Source organism: Crinia signifera, chromosome 9 (assembly GCF_055691185.1).
Source record: "Crinia signifera chromosome 9, ASM5569118v1, whole genome shotgun sequence".
Classification (NCBI taxonomy): Eukaryota; Metazoa; Chordata; class Amphibia; order Anura; family Myobatrachidae; genus Crinia; species Crinia signifera.
Window position 1 is genome coordinate 32,549,011 of NC_139225.1, and position 15,481 is coordinate 32,564,491.

The 15,481-nt window shown below is 46.8% G+C and overlaps 1 protein-coding gene across 4 annotated transcripts in view; it reads right to left on the bottom strand.

The window, feature by feature from the left end:
- The window catches only part of PHYHD1 (phytanoyl-CoA dioxygenase domain containing 1), a 58,486-nt gene that overhangs the window by 8,701 nt on the left and 34,304 nt on the right, over positions 1-15,481 (bottom strand). For 3 of the 4 annotated variants that reach the window (XM_083158746.1, XM_083158747.1, XM_083158748.1), the window contains exons 2-4: positions 7,441-7,599; positions 6,230-6,305; positions 1,683-1,730 (exon numbers count right to left, since the gene is read on the bottom strand). In XM_083158746.1, the coding sequence (XP_083014872.1) occupies positions 1,683-1,730; positions 6,230-6,305; positions 7,441-7,599 (283 nt within the window). Of the gene's footprint in view, positions 1-1,682; positions 1,731-6,229; positions 6,306-7,440; positions 7,600-9,189; positions 9,371-15,481 lie in introns of those variants that run through there. The other variant, XM_083158749.1, reaches the window with a different exon arrangement.

Consider the following 15,481-nt stretch of genomic DNA (forward strand, 5'->3'; position numbering starts at 1 on the left):
CGTGTAGGTCTAGTTAAAGAAACCTTGGGGCTCTGTTTTTTTTTTTATCCAATCAGATCCACCCATCAGCCCACGTGGTGTTCTGTGCATGCTCAGAATGACTTCTGGGTCATAAAGCCGGGAGCCTTCCCATCACACTTGCCTATTGTCCTGCAATTACTGGGAGACTCACAAGTTTACGGGGTGACCCCTGCAGAACCCGCCTGGCAGATCTCCCACATATAATCTATTTCCTACTGAGGAGATCATATAACCCCACCTCCACCTGTGGATCTGCGAATCGGGACATCTTTGGGGCGGGATCTAATGATGGGCAGCCCTGCTACACCCCCCATAGTGTCAAGACGCATCGGGGGGAAATTTACTAAGATGTGTATTCTACTTCACATGTGATGTTGCTATGGGCAACCAATCAGAATCTACTTCTTATTTGTTTAGAACCCTCTAGAACAGGGCTGGGCAACACCGGCCCTCCAGATGTTAATGAACTACACATCCCAGGATACTTCGCATTCGTTTTGCTATGTGGCCATGCTGAAACTGATGCAAGGCATGCTGGGATGTGTAGTTCATCAACATCTGGAAGGCCGGTGATGCCCAGCCCTGCTCTAGAAGATAGTAGACAGGGGGCCAGATGCACTAAGCTTCAAAAGTGATCAAATGGAGAGTGATAAACAGCCAGCCAATCAGCTCCTGCCTGCTGTGTTACAGGCTGGGTTTGAAAAATGTCAGGCAGGAACAGATTGGCTGGCTGTTTATCACTCTCCATTTGATCACTTTTGAAGCTTAGTGCATCTGGCCCAGGATCTGATTGGTTGCCCATAGCAACATCACATGTGAAGTAGAATACACATCTTAGTACATTTCCCCCATCTTCTCTTCTGGCTTCTCCTGGAGAAGAGATTTTAAAAGTAAGATTGTTATCTATCGCACAGGACAGCTCTTATCTGGAGAGTAATCCTTTGGGCTTGTAATCGCAATGCTAGCTACAAGCAGGCATAATTAACACCACTGTGTATCGGATACGTGGCAGGATGTATCTCACCATGGATGCCATGCTTAGTACATACTGCTCAATGAATGTAGACATTTATATTAAGTTTTCTTCAGATCCAAGCTGACATTTTTCAAACCATGTAACACGACAGGAGGTGATTGGCTGGTAGTTTATCTCTCTCCACTTTATCACTTTTTGAAGCTTAGCACATCTGGCCTATGTCTAAACTTCACCATCCTATACTTGTTCTCAGGAGATAATAGAATAAATGTATTGTATGTATTGGGTTACAGCTATATGCAAAAACACAAAAAGATTCCACCCCCCAGTCTGAATTCTCACCCCCAGGAATGATGGCGATCATTTTAGAATTTATGGCATTTGTTGATATGTAGACTGTATTACTGTGGGCAGGATGTACCAACCTTGCAGGAAACGTCATGCCACTTAACGCCGCAATACTAATGGCGTATATACTAACATATGCAAATTATATCGTAAAGGGCAGCTCTACCAATAAGAGCCGCCCTTTGCGATGGTTCCCAGTTCCTGGATGTTTTGGTTTATGACCCAAGAGTTCATCTGCGCATGCACAGCAGGTGTAATGCTGGGAGGGGAACCAATCGGATGAGAGGTACAATATAACCTATGTCTCAACATAAACATACATTCCAAGTATCCTTACCATGTCCCACTTTATTCACAGATTTTTCTCTCGCAACCAGAAAGTCCCCTGGAGAAGAGAAAACTGTATTAATAATCTCTAGTGGCATTATCCATGCCTAGTAGTATAGAGCAGTGTTTATGACGGATTTAAAAGGTGTCCACTGGTTACTTTTATGACCCATTAATTTGCTATAACATACAGAAGTGTCCACTTACATCTATTCTCCGTGCGTTGTAAGCTACGTTACACATAACACATGCGCTCCGTGTGACTCGGCAGCGCTGAGCGGCGTTGTGTGCGACTGTCTCCATAACAGTGCTTCTTATCCCCAAATCTGCGCAAATAGGATGCACAATAGAGCGAATAGTACAGTATTTTACTGGAAAGCAATGTAACCAAGGGTAACTACCAGAGGAGCAGGGACTGCAGCTGCTATGGGGCCCAGAGCTGAGAGGGGCCACCTTCCCTGTCACAGTTACATGTGTTATATACAGGGTGTAGCTACCATAGGCAGTGGTGCAACTACGCCAGAAATATCCCCCCCCCCCCCCCCCCGGTAAAATAAAGCCCGCCCTCCCCCAACCCTGCCTTATCCCTTTGGTGCTGTGTGGGTTGTGATATCTACTTGTCTGCGGTCCCCCCTCTCCTCCTGGCTGGCTCCCCCAACGGTGGCAGCAACAGCAAGCAGCACCAGCGGGGTAAGGCAGGACTGGGGAAGTGCATCAATAGCCCCGCAGAACCCCGGTGCCGACACTTAATCAGCGCCTCCCTGTGACCGCGGGGTCTGCGGGGCTATTGTTATGCCACTGACCATAGGTGCAGGGGGTGCAGCGGCTATGTATCCCAGAGCGGAGAGGGGCCACCTTCCCTGTCGCAGTTTCATGTGTTATACACAGGCATAGCTAGGCACCAGCTGGCATAGCTACCATACGTGCAGGGAGTGCAGCTGCTATGGGGCCCAGAGCTGAAAGAGGCCCACCATCCCTGTCAATGTTACACGTTGTAAACACTTTTTACAATTGGATGGTACATAGGGGCCCTTACAAACTTTTGGTATGAGTCCTACAAATATCTAGTTACGCCATTGACCGTAACATATTATTTATTGTGCCGATACAACCGCGGTCACACAGAATATAGGGATGCTGCATATCACGCATAAGCTGTTTGTGCAGCTTATTCACACCATTTTACAAATAAGATGCACTGTAATGGAAAACATTGCACACAAGCAAATGTTCAGCATGGTGCAACTAGAAAGGCTGATTAATGTGCAAGGAGGCTAGATGTATATAGAAACATCTGTATATACCCTGCAGAACATATTTAAATGGGAAAAATATTAAAATACAATTTAAAAATATAGTTTGTAAAAAAGACTGCTTTATTTCTACACTGCAATATTGATGTCACTTTGAAGAAAAACCCCACCCAAATCTAATTCTATCTGCACATGTTATATCTGCCCCACCTGCAGTGCACATAGTTTTGTCCATTTCAGAAGGCATTTGCCTGAGTGAACTAGAATAAGGCCCTAAGTGAGATAGATTAGGCCCTATCCCCTACTGCAGTGGATCCCAAACCTGGGGTGCCACAGCATAGTGACAGGGGTGCCGCGGTGCCAGTGTCCCTAAAGGCCGCTCCCTTTGTAAATGGCACCAGGCAGGGGGCCTGGAGTTCTCACCGGGAGCGGGGTGCGTAGAGTGAGTCTGGGGAGTTAGCGCCCATCAGGGGAGCGTAGAGTGAGTGGGGCAGGGAGTGAGCGCCGGGAAGGGAGGCGGGTAGTGAATGACGCACTGGTGTGAGTGCTGGGAGGGAAGGGGCGTACATGCAGGATGAGTCTGAGTCATCCAGCCGCAGCGGGGGAGGAATGAGCAGGTGGCGTACGGTACTTACCTGTGCGTGGGGTTAGATGGTGGCGGCTGCTGCAGTGTACACAGCAGGAAAGTGTCTCTGGCGGTCAGTACCCCTAGGCCCCCCTCACTGAAAGCCCCCTCCAGCCGTGGATTGAATGTCTGTCAGCAATCAGATCGGCAGCACTGCTCCCACAGCTGTCAGCCAGCGATCACAGCCAGCAGCGCAGGCTGTTATGGCTGGCTTCTGCGGTTTCAGGCTGCAGGGAAGAAGACAGGACCCAGCTGCCTGCCCGGCCATGGCAGTGCCAGATTATAATGGGGGCACAAGGGGTCAGTACCCATGGGCCCCCCTCTAGCTAGGGGCCCCCTGTGGTTGGCATGTATTTTATTATTTTTATTTTTTTATTTTTAAGCTAAAAAATTTTTTAGCTAAAGGTTTTGTGCATGGGAGTGGGGCAGTGCTGCAGCTTCACCTATCTGCCAATGTGACAATGATTGATGGTGCTGAGCATCAGGAGTCAAGGCACACTGACTGCTGCACAAGTGTACAGTGCATTACTGGGAGTTGACTAAGTCCCATGACACTTTGCGCCAGAGGGCAGAGGCTGAGACGTTTGTGCTGAGCTCTGATTGGTGGAGCTCATTACATGCTTCTCATGCCCATGGAGAACAGCAGCAGCAGTCTAGTTATGGGAGGGTTTTTAATCAGAGTCAGCACTGGGACTGTGAGGTCTCCTTCAGAATAAGGTGCATAGGGACAAACACAGGCTTTTCATGTGGTATGTATGTATGTATGTATGTATGTATGTATGTATACATATATATGTGTGTGTATATATATATGTGTGGGTATATATATATATATATATATATATATAGATAGATAGATAGATAGATAGATAGATAGATAGAGATACGTGGTTACGGCACTCCAAGATACACATGACAACTGCCCGGGTGCTGCACTCAAATAAATGGTTCTATCCTTGAAAACGGAGTACAATCCGAAATGTTGGAGCTGATTGCGTCTGCGTAGTCATTTTTGTGAAGTCCAAAGGAGTGCCACTTTCCACACATCTATATATATATATATATATATATATATATATATATATATATATATATATATATATATATATATATATATATATATATATCTCTATCTATATATATATATATATATATATATATATAGATATATATTATATATCTATCTATATCCCCTGCAGTTACCCATTGACCAAGTTTATACTGCCTTTACTCTGTGTTTTGACAGTGTAATATTCACCCATGCAGTTTGCAGCCAGTAATGACAAGTGCAAGGGGGCCCCCCTGTCTAAAGTGCCCCGGGCCCCCCGAAGGCTTAATCTGGCACTTGGCACTGGGCCATGGGCCTGACATCGCTCTGCTGCCCGACCTGGTCATCACTCTGCCGCCCAACCATTGACTGATGCTCACCCTGGCCACCGCCTTGCCGCTCATATGCCTGACCATCGATTGCCGCCTACCAGCTGTCTAGGATACAAAATGTGCAGGTTTGTGGATTTTTTTTATGCTTTATTTTTGAATATTATGGGGAATAGTGAGATGTAGCTGGGGACGGAGAGGTGTAGGGATGATGGGACGGAGAGATGCAGCTGTGACAAAGGGATGGAGAGGTGCAGGGGTAGGGACAGAGAGATGCAAGGGTGGGGACAGAGAGATGCAAGGGTGGGGACATCACTACGTGTGGAATGGCGATAGCAATGCAATTCCCCGAGCATCACTATCGCTCGTTAATTAAAATCCACCATGCTGGATATTAATCAGTTCTTCTTTCATCCTACTACAAACCACCAACCTCACTATAAAATGAATCGTATTTTATTTGCATTTGAAATTTTCACACAAGCCACCTAGTTACCAATTTTAATTATTTTAGCTTAAGTGTGCCTTGAAAAAGTCATGGAGACCCAAAGGGTGCCTTAGCCTGAAAAACTTTGGAAACCACTGCCCTTCTGTATTGTTCTATGTATTGTATTGCAGCTGAGAACAGTAGGCCGGTGTGGTATAGGGTTCTGACAGTCGGGATCCCGACAGTCATTAGCATGACATCGGGATCCCGACTAGCCGGACTCAGACAGCATGGCGAGGGCAACAAAGCCCCTTGCGGTTTCGCTGCGCTCACCACACTACGGGCATGGTGGCTTGCTACGCTCCCCACCTATTCTATTCTCCCTCTATGGGGGTCGTGGACCCCCACGAGGGAGAATAGCCGGTGGCCGTCAGGAACCCGTCTGTCGTCTGTCATGCTCTGATTGGCTGAAAAGACTCAGACAATCAGAGAAAAGAAAGCAATATGGATACTAAAAAATGATGACACCAGTATGGTAGGCTTTGCAAGATATCCCATTACATTCCAACATGGGTGTCAAGTCTATTGTACAACAAAGGGTGTGATGTGCCATTGCCCCAACTCAATCTCCAGTTTCTGTAAATTATGAATTTCTGCAATGACATAAAGTCCCCTGCCACAAGCCAATATCTCTGTAGTTGAGAGAACTCTCATTTATAGAATGAGCTTTATATTAGATCTTTAACAACAGATCCTCCTTCTGTCTCTGGTTAGCTTCCATCTCCACTAGTTATAAGATCTCACGAGCAGGGAGATGAAAGGGTCCATTTAATGGTTGTGATTATGGTGTGAAGTATAGAAGAACAATGTATTACCTTTGTCACTGAACACGCCTTTCTCAAAGAAGAAGCGGATCTTGTCTCCGCTGCTAAGGAAATAATCAGCACTTCCCTGACGGGAACAATGGAGAGACGGGTTACACCCTCATACACGATACTAATGAGGAGACAGGGACAATAGATAGATATAAAGAAATAGAGAAAGAAATAAACAGAATGGATAGATAGATATGCCAAAGAAAACTAAATACGGAAAGAGAAAGAAAGAATTTATCATTGATCGCATTTACAATGCGATCTGGGCGGAATATTACCACCCAGGATCGCATTGTAAAATGCGATCATTTCACCCCAATGTATCACATGCTATGCGGAGGGACAGGGCACCGAAAAGAGCCCGTCCCTGCAATGGCCGGAGCCGGAAGCCGGGTGGGGGTCTGCGCATGGGACCCCACTGACCACACTGCCGCCCAGGCAGTGCGATGTGTAGCCATGGGCTACCATGGGTTATCGCCATACCAGAATGGGGGATGCAGCCGGTGGCACTGCAGGGGGATCGCAGCAGGGATCGGAGATTCCTGCTGCGGTCACCTGTGATACATTAGGGTGATACTTAATATTTGTGGATAACTGATTTAGCCACAAATATTACTTGATAAATGTCACTGATAAGCGAAAGAAAAAGAAAGAAAGATAGAAAGACATAAAGAGAAAGAAAGACTAATATTTGGTTGCACATTCAGTAAATGACTGCAGTCCCCATCATCTACAATGTATTACGCTCGATCCCCCAAAGCAGATGTTGACTTGAGGTGTTACAACTCTGCCATTTTGCAGCCTACTCTTGCACACATGCATCCAGGTGACATAGACCCAAACCTGGCAGTAAAGTGATAACCTACAGTATGCCGTGATTGCATCATGCTATCTTCCCTGAGACTAGCCCATATTGGGGCAGATGTATTAAGCTTGGTGAAAAGATAAAGTGGAGAAAAAGTGAAAGGAGATAATGCACCAGCCAATCAGCTGTGTTTGAAAATGACAGTTGGGAGTTGATTGGCTGGTGCATTATCTCCTTTCACTTTATCTCTTCAGGCTTAATACATCTGTCCCATTGGCAGGAGTCGTCCGGTAAATACCTTTGATTATGAATAACTTCTAAGGGTTGATAATTTTTTAGTCTGTAACTGGAGTCTTGATAAATAGACCCCATAAAAGAGTGGGTTATATCCGACAGACTCACCCACCTGGCACTTGAGTTGCTCTTGTTGTTGGGTGGAGAACTCTGTTCGGCAGTGAAGCGGCACATCCATGTCTTTTAATATCTGGCCGATCTCTTGCTTCATGGCTTCACACTCTTCATGGCTGAACAATCCCTCCAAAACCAGGAACCCATCTTCACGGAACTGCAAAAATGAATGAACTTTTTCTGTTACATGGGGAACGTTTCAACTGCCTATTGTACCGTTATCAGTACAAACTCATCCGTGTCTGTTAGTGGTCTGCTATTGTCACATGAATGACACCTATGGGGCCTACACACGGGCGACTGTGCTGAGTGATGCTAGACTGCTGCAAGATCTCTCAGCGCTGCACAGCAATGTGTGCTGAGTGATCTGTCAGGGCCAGTGCTCTCCGGTGAGAACACTTGCCCTGACCGGCGAGGTAACTAGATTTATCCGGCCTGCTGGATATTAATCGCCTTGCGATAGTGACACGTGGGTCCTTGCATAGCGATCACTATGGCCCCTACACACAGAGCGATGTAGGGCTATTTTTTAAGAAATCTAGTCTGATTGCATAGAGAATGGTCTGAAATAGCCCTGTATGTAGGCCGTATTAGGGCGGTATTCAATTGTATTTGACCAACATTTCAGCTCCCTATCCCTGGATGTGGTAAGCTGAAATGCACAAATCTGTCACATCCTGACCATAATGAGCATGATATGCGCAATAAAATAAACCAATTAAATATATGATCTTCAACCATTTTAGACAGTAGATCGGGCACTATATAACAACGTTAATACCACCTTTAGGGTCAAGAAAATGAATGCTTGCATGACTTGCCCCGGTGATGTCACCTAACAGGTGTACTCATTATTGCCAACTGTGGGAACCTTTGCCAGGAGGGAGAGAGACAGCAGAACATGATCACACAGTGTCTTCTGTGCTGGTGTGAACTGACCTATAGCGTGCTGCTGCATTTTTGTTAATCATTTTTCTTTAGTTAAAAACATTTGTTTAGAGTATTTGGTGTCCATAATGATTTGGCTAATGGTATGGAAAACAGCACATCCAATAAATATAGGTAATGCCTACAAGTTGCAGACAGTCACGTGTTCACAATAACATTTAATACACAGAGAACATTCTTATATTCTTAGGGATGAAATCACACTAGATCAAATTGTATTTGGAATGAATTGCATTTTTTTTGTATACTGTGCTGAGTGAGAAGAAAATAAATATCACAGAGAATTTATAGTTGCAAAAAATAGACCTCATATTGCAGACAGTGTTATGATCCAGGTTGTGAACCCCACAGCCATGCCCACTCCTTAGAGCGGTCACAGCGAGCCCCTACTCTACCTCTATTGCGACTCCCTAGAGACGACTAGATCCTGCGGTGCTAGTTTTCACCTATAATAGCTAAGTTTGAAGAGGTGAATTAGGTCCGCTTCAACTCCGGTGCCACCAGGTCTTACGTGGTACAAGGATCTGGAATTCCCTGGAGGAGAACGAATTAACGGGCTACCTGCAAAACGAAGGTAACTAAACACTAAATCACCCTCGCCGCAAACAACGGAATATACTGCAACCTCGTTGCAAACAACTGATAAACCTGTGATCTTGTCACAAATGCAAGATAGTGCCCCGCACAATCTCAGGGGATATAGACCCCGCAATACACAAGATAAGACACCACACCAAAACACAATAGCAAAGTATACCACAAAATAAACACGAAAATAACACAATTAAACAGCGACAACCTGTAGAAAACGTGGAACACACGGACCGATGAACGGCTGAAATCACCAGCAGGCGGCTGAGGCGATGAAACCACAAGACGGTGTGAAGAAGGCAAATGACTGGAGCCTGCAAAGATAGCTGACAAGCAGCCATGAGCTGTAGCAGAAGCTATCACCGGCATTTGCAGCCAAGCCTGACTTCCTTAAAAGATACTGGCCAGACAGACCAGTCTCCTAATAGCAGCACCTGCTGCTGGGTACGCACACCACGGCATCCTGGCTGCTTAATAACAGGCAGGACTCATAGCCAAAGTTGCTAGGCAACTGGCAGGAGACTGGACCCAGCGGCAGAAGTGACACGCCGGACCCATTGCCTAGCAACAAACAGGATCAGGCATGTCCTCCTACTGCTTCGGCTGGCGCCGCCAAAGATTCCTGCCGCTGGCGGAAGTCTCTGCCTGAACCTGCAAATCGCCCACAAGATCCCGGGGACCCCCTGGTAAGCGCAGTTACGGGTCCACAGATCCTAACAGACAGCAATGTTAGTATCAAAATTTCCCAACATATATTGTTAAAATTCGCAACAACAAGCATTTAAGCATAGACACACCCATATATTGAACTAGACACGCCCTTTTGGGAAATTGCCACACCCCCTCTATGGTGTGTCATACTACTGTAAATTCAATTCTAGCTTTCAAAAGTATTGTTTTCAAATCTCAATGCACTTCAAAACCAAATAACGTATATATTCCTTACCAGTGCATATTTCATGGGTTCCTGTCATTATCTCACTGCACTAAATACAGCACTTTAAAACACATTATTAACTATACATAGTGTTCATTCTAGCACACGCTATCTTTGAAAACCCATGCAGTTCCTCTTCCCTGCCTGGGGTGTCGCTGTCTGCTGTAGTGCTTCTAGCAGAGGTAGTCTGTATATCAGCACTGATATGCAAACCAGATCTGTGCTAGAAACACCACAGCAGACAGCGACACCCCAGTCAAGGTAGAGGAACTGCATGGGTTTTCAAAGATAGCGGGTGCTAGAATGAACACTATATACAGTATATGGTGCCTAGAGAGTATTCTTCTATTTAGAAAATGGCAACTGTATCAAGAGTTTATCATGTTCGACTGGTCTCCAGTTTACTGGTCCACTCCACGTTTTCTTTTTCTCCAAGATCTGTTACATCTTACCCATAAATAATAATGTTTAAAATAAGATGTTCTAGTCAATCATCAAAAATAACACATAGTAAGTACATTGGATCCTATCCAGAGATATGGGTAGCAAGTACGCCCGATCATGAAAAACAGGTAGGAAGCAAGTCCAATCCTTACAAACATGAGTGAGTTAACTTGGACCAAGCAACCCACAGTATTATGCTGCATGCTGTGGGTTCTGAGCATTTACCAGCTAAGACCAATATTTGACTCCACAAATAGATTTAGGCCTTAGTATTTGATAATGAAAAGAACACTTTGCGTATCTACACTGGGGAATTCTTGAATACCCTACCAGTACAACTTCAGAAAAGAGGCGTGCTCATGGGCTGAAGGGGCGTGGCCATATCCCCTTTCTTATCCTTTTGATGGACAGTTTTGCTGATTTAGAATTATCCTCTCTGATCACAGTGCGGTCCCTTCCTGATGCTGCTCCCCTCTCTACCGCTTCTCCATGCTGCAGACTCTCCAGCTGCTGCTGCTGCTCTCACACAAGCAGCCGCCTGCGGGGAGGGACTGCAAGCGCTACCTGAACCAAGGAACCGGAGGTGGCACGGCCAATCAGTGACCTTGCCCAAGTGATTGACGGCGGCTTAGCCAGTCAGGGCTAGCAAAAGAAAAGGCGTAGGGGAGCTGCAGCCGCAGGCGTGTGGCTGCTAAGAGGCCAGAGATATACACTGTATGGGGGGCGGCCATTTTGTTGTAGTGTGTGGACGGGGATAGAGAGAAAAATTGGTACAGGGAGATTTAGCTGGTACAGACTACTAAAAAACGGTTCTGTACCAGCTAAATCGGTACAGTTGGAGGGTATGAGTTGGTGGCAGCAGGTGTGGCTCCCCTATTTGAATTTTGAACTGTGCTGCAACCTCTCCCCCGAGCGGCCACTGGCATTTGCCTATACAATATATAAATCTAGTACTGGTACATGGACTTTAAGTAGATTGTATCCTGCCCATGAATAGCAAAAGGCTTCCAAACCTGCCTTAGGTCACTGGGATCTGATCAAGGGACATTATACTGGAACTCTGAATGTTTCAAAGTCCCACTAGCCTGGCAAATGATATCTGCAAAGCACAGCATATAATACATTCCAGCTTCTACGTTACTAATTAACGTGTTCAGTATCTATCCTGGTCTAATCTCATCAAAAGTAATAATTCACTGGAAATCTTGAAAAAAAAAAAATATTTATCTTGCTGTCAAGCCTGATAGCATTCACGGTACTCTTTACCTAGAACGGCGCCCATCGCGGGTACATCGCGGCCACATTCTTGGGCACCCGCGATGCGACCGACGCGATCAATCATCGTGTCGGTCGCGATGTCGGTCGCATCGCGGGTGCCCAATAATGTGGCCGCGATGTACCCGCGATGACCGCGATTTCTGGCTGGGGCTGAGCCATCAGGTCCATGAGGCACGCCTCCCTTATGTACTTGTTATACAGTACCGTTGTCTTGAGGGAGATGCCAAGGTGCCGCTCACAGAATTCGCCGGTCGTCAACTCCTCGGCCCAGTTAAAAATGAAGCGGATGATGTTGACATAAGACATCCGGCAGCCAGGAATGAAGAGCCCCGCGCGGAGACTAATCTTCTGCCGGCAGGCTCTCACGTGGCAGCGCCACATCCCCTCCTTCTCACTGAGCTTCATGGCATGGCCATTGCCGCAAGTAGCTTCCTTGGGCAACAGCTTATGCTCCTGGAGGAATCGGATAGCCTCCGCCTCCGTCTGAGGCAAGGAGTACATGGTCACTCCAGATCCAGATGCCATGGCCATGACAGGAACAGCAGCAGAATCAGCAGCAGGCAGAATTAGCAGCAGGGCCTCAATCACCAGCAGAAACAGCAGCAGGGTCTCTGGAATAACGATGAGTCAGCAGCAGAATCAACAGCTGGGTCACAGGAATCAGCACCAGGGACTCAGTAATCAGTAATAATCAGCTCCAAATCAATCAAAACGCAGAAATCTCTCTCTCAAACCACAGCTCCTCTCACCAACAAAACTACCCACAAAATGAAGCTCTTTTAAACTATCACAGGGGGTCGGTCTCAGACAGGGGGATGTACCCTTTTGTGTTATTGTCCTGTAAACATCAGTTCCTATGCAGACGTGACCCAGTGCAGATGTTACTAGGCAGACTAAGGGTCATTCCACCTATTACAGATGTTACTATGCAGAATTAGGGTCATTCCAACCTATTACAGATGTGAGTGTGAGCGGGAAATCGCGGTCATCGCGGGCATCGCGGTCATCTTGTACCGCAAATAGCACCCGCGATGCCTCAATCACCGCGATTTTGCATGGTGCTGATGAAAAAGTTGAGGCATCGCGGTCATCTTGTACCGCAAATAAAACCCGCGATGCCTCAATCACCGTGATGACCGCGATTTTCGGCCCGACAACCGCGATGAGCATCGTGGGCGCCGTTCTAGGTAAAGAGTACCGCATTCACTTATATTAATAGAATCTCCAGGCCTGACTTTGCTGTGATGGAACAGCAGGAATTTTGGGGCAGATGTACTAAGCTTTGGAGAGCGGTAAAGTGGAAAGAAATAAAGTACCAGCTAATCAGCTCATAACTGCCCTGTTACAGAATATCTTTGAAAAATGCCAGGAGCCAATTGGTTGGTACTTTATCTCTCTCCACTTTATCCCTCTCCCCATATATATAGTGCAGAGGGAAAGGAGTGAGCGGTTGGTTGAACACCCGATATGTCTGAACATCGATGTTCATAAAGATTTTGGGGCTGGTTCTGGAATATGATACGCCGCCTGAAGAGGAGAGTTTTCAGGGGACGCTTGAAACTGGAGACTGGAGGAGAGTTTTATTGAGACCAGCGCTCCCGATGCTGGTAGTTAAAATGCCGATGCCGGAATCCTGACACTGGTCAGAAGGCCAGCGCCAAAATCCCCAAACCGCTGTCAATGCCGATACCCGAATCCCAAATATGGAATCACTGTTGAGAAGAGTGGAGAAGTGAGCCAGTTAAGAAATTGCCCATGGCAACAGAACAGCTTCAAGTAACTTTTATCAAGTGCATTCTATAACATTATAGATGGCAGTTGATTGGTTGCTACAGGCAACCTCACCAATCTTTTTACTGCTTCATACATTTTCCCCTTAGATTGCTGCTATGAAGTGTACGGGGCCAATAAGTAACCTAAACAAATGCATCAAACCTTCTAAAAAGTGCATTAAAAGCAAGAAGAGTCCTGGCAAGTGTCGGCCGCTCAGCAAGTGCATACACAGTTCACAACAGGGCAGGGCTGCCACTAGAATTGTAGGGCCCGGGACTGATTTTCTGTCCCCACCGCCCCATGACACATAATGGCCATTTGGTGCTCACTCACCACCCAGCTCTGCTGGTCACTGGGTGGGGTGGGGGGAGAGCAAAGCGCAGGCTCCCATCCTTCCACTGCACTGCTCCTGCTGAATCTCATTGCTCCTGAAGTACTTCTATAGGAGCCCAGTGTTCTCCTCCACCTCCGGACACTGTCGACCATTTAAAAGAGTGTCTGCTGGTACATGAGCTCTGATTGGCTCACCAGACGGTGCTGCATTTTAAATGGCCACCAGCGTCTAGAGGTGAAGGAAAAGCCTGCGCTTTAGAAGCGCCCCGGGATGTGCCCACAGTACCCCCTTGATGGCAGCCCTGCAACTGGGCATGCATTTACATTCACCCGCCTATATGGGTTATCAGTCACTGCAGGTCCCAGAAGTCCATACACACAGCCAGATGTGTTGTTCTATCTGTAGCATCCATTTTCAATGCTGCAGGGCTGATGCAATATGCTGATAAATTACATAATTCCCAGACATATCGGTGGCACACACTCGCTAATGGGTTTGCGATATATCAGCCATTTGATATTTCGCTCAGTGTGTACACAGCTATTCAATCAGTAGAGACTTTTATGCCACAAAGTGACCCTGTTCAGCAACACACCAGAATGTATTTAACATCTTTAAATTATTTAAATTTGTCGAACCAAACTTTTTAAAAATACAATTTTAAAACCTATTTTGACAAATTCACTTGGCACTTAAAAGGGTTAAAAATAAATAAAAAAAATCTTCATGGGGGGTGTGGCTTGCCCTGGCAAGTGAGCGGACGCTGGGAGTGAGAGCTCCGCTAAAATCCTGTTCTACTATCCTCTCCCAGGGTCCTTTGGTGCACCATCCTCATCTTGCCCCACTCCGGAGTTTCTCCTGTATTTCCTGCACCGGCCGCAGCTCCCGCGGACAGCCTGTGGGGCTTCTGCGGCTATTCAGGCCTGCTGGGTTACGAGCTCCCTTTCCTCCGGTCACGGGCACCATCTTGCATTCACCTCTCCCTGCTGTGTGACTCCGGCCTGCTCCTGCCCTGCTGCCGCATCAGCGGTATAGGCACCAGAGGCGCCGTTGTCGCTGCCATCATCCTCCTGCGGTGCTCCCTTCTCGGCCCCGGTGGTGAGTGGGACTCTTTGCCTAGGAGCGGTGGCTGCTGTCCCCCGCAATCCTCCACTGATCTCAGCTATCGGTCGGCTCCACCTGGCTCTGCAGGCCTCTCTATACGCCCTGGTATGTTGCAGTGCACAGTTGCAGCCTCCCTGATTGTTCTATAGCGTGCCCGTGGCTGGTTGTGCTGCTGCTGCCAATATCCTGCATAAGATTGGCGGTGTGCTAGCTGCCGCCATCTTTTATGAACACTCTTTGGCATTTCACCTGCTTTCCTATAATCTACAACCTAGAAGGGACTGTCATCTTGTTAACAATGGACATATATGGACATATCTGTCCAACAAATCCTGATGGCCATCTACGCCTCTTCTGACAGGCTTATTAATAAGCTGACTGCACTGCAGGCGGATGTTTCCCCTACCTTGTCTACATCTGGGGAGTGTGTTGCCAGTGACAACAAGACTCTGCACCAGTGCCACCCACCTGAGACTCCTGTAGCACCTGTGATAGTCCTCCTGCCGGCCGAGACCTCTTGGAAGGACCTGCCCGTTTCTGGAAATGGTTGTTATCCTGAATCTATACAGCTGGAAGATGATGTGGTTTACTTTGGAAATCATCCAGTTTTCCTGCCTACAGCTGTACAAT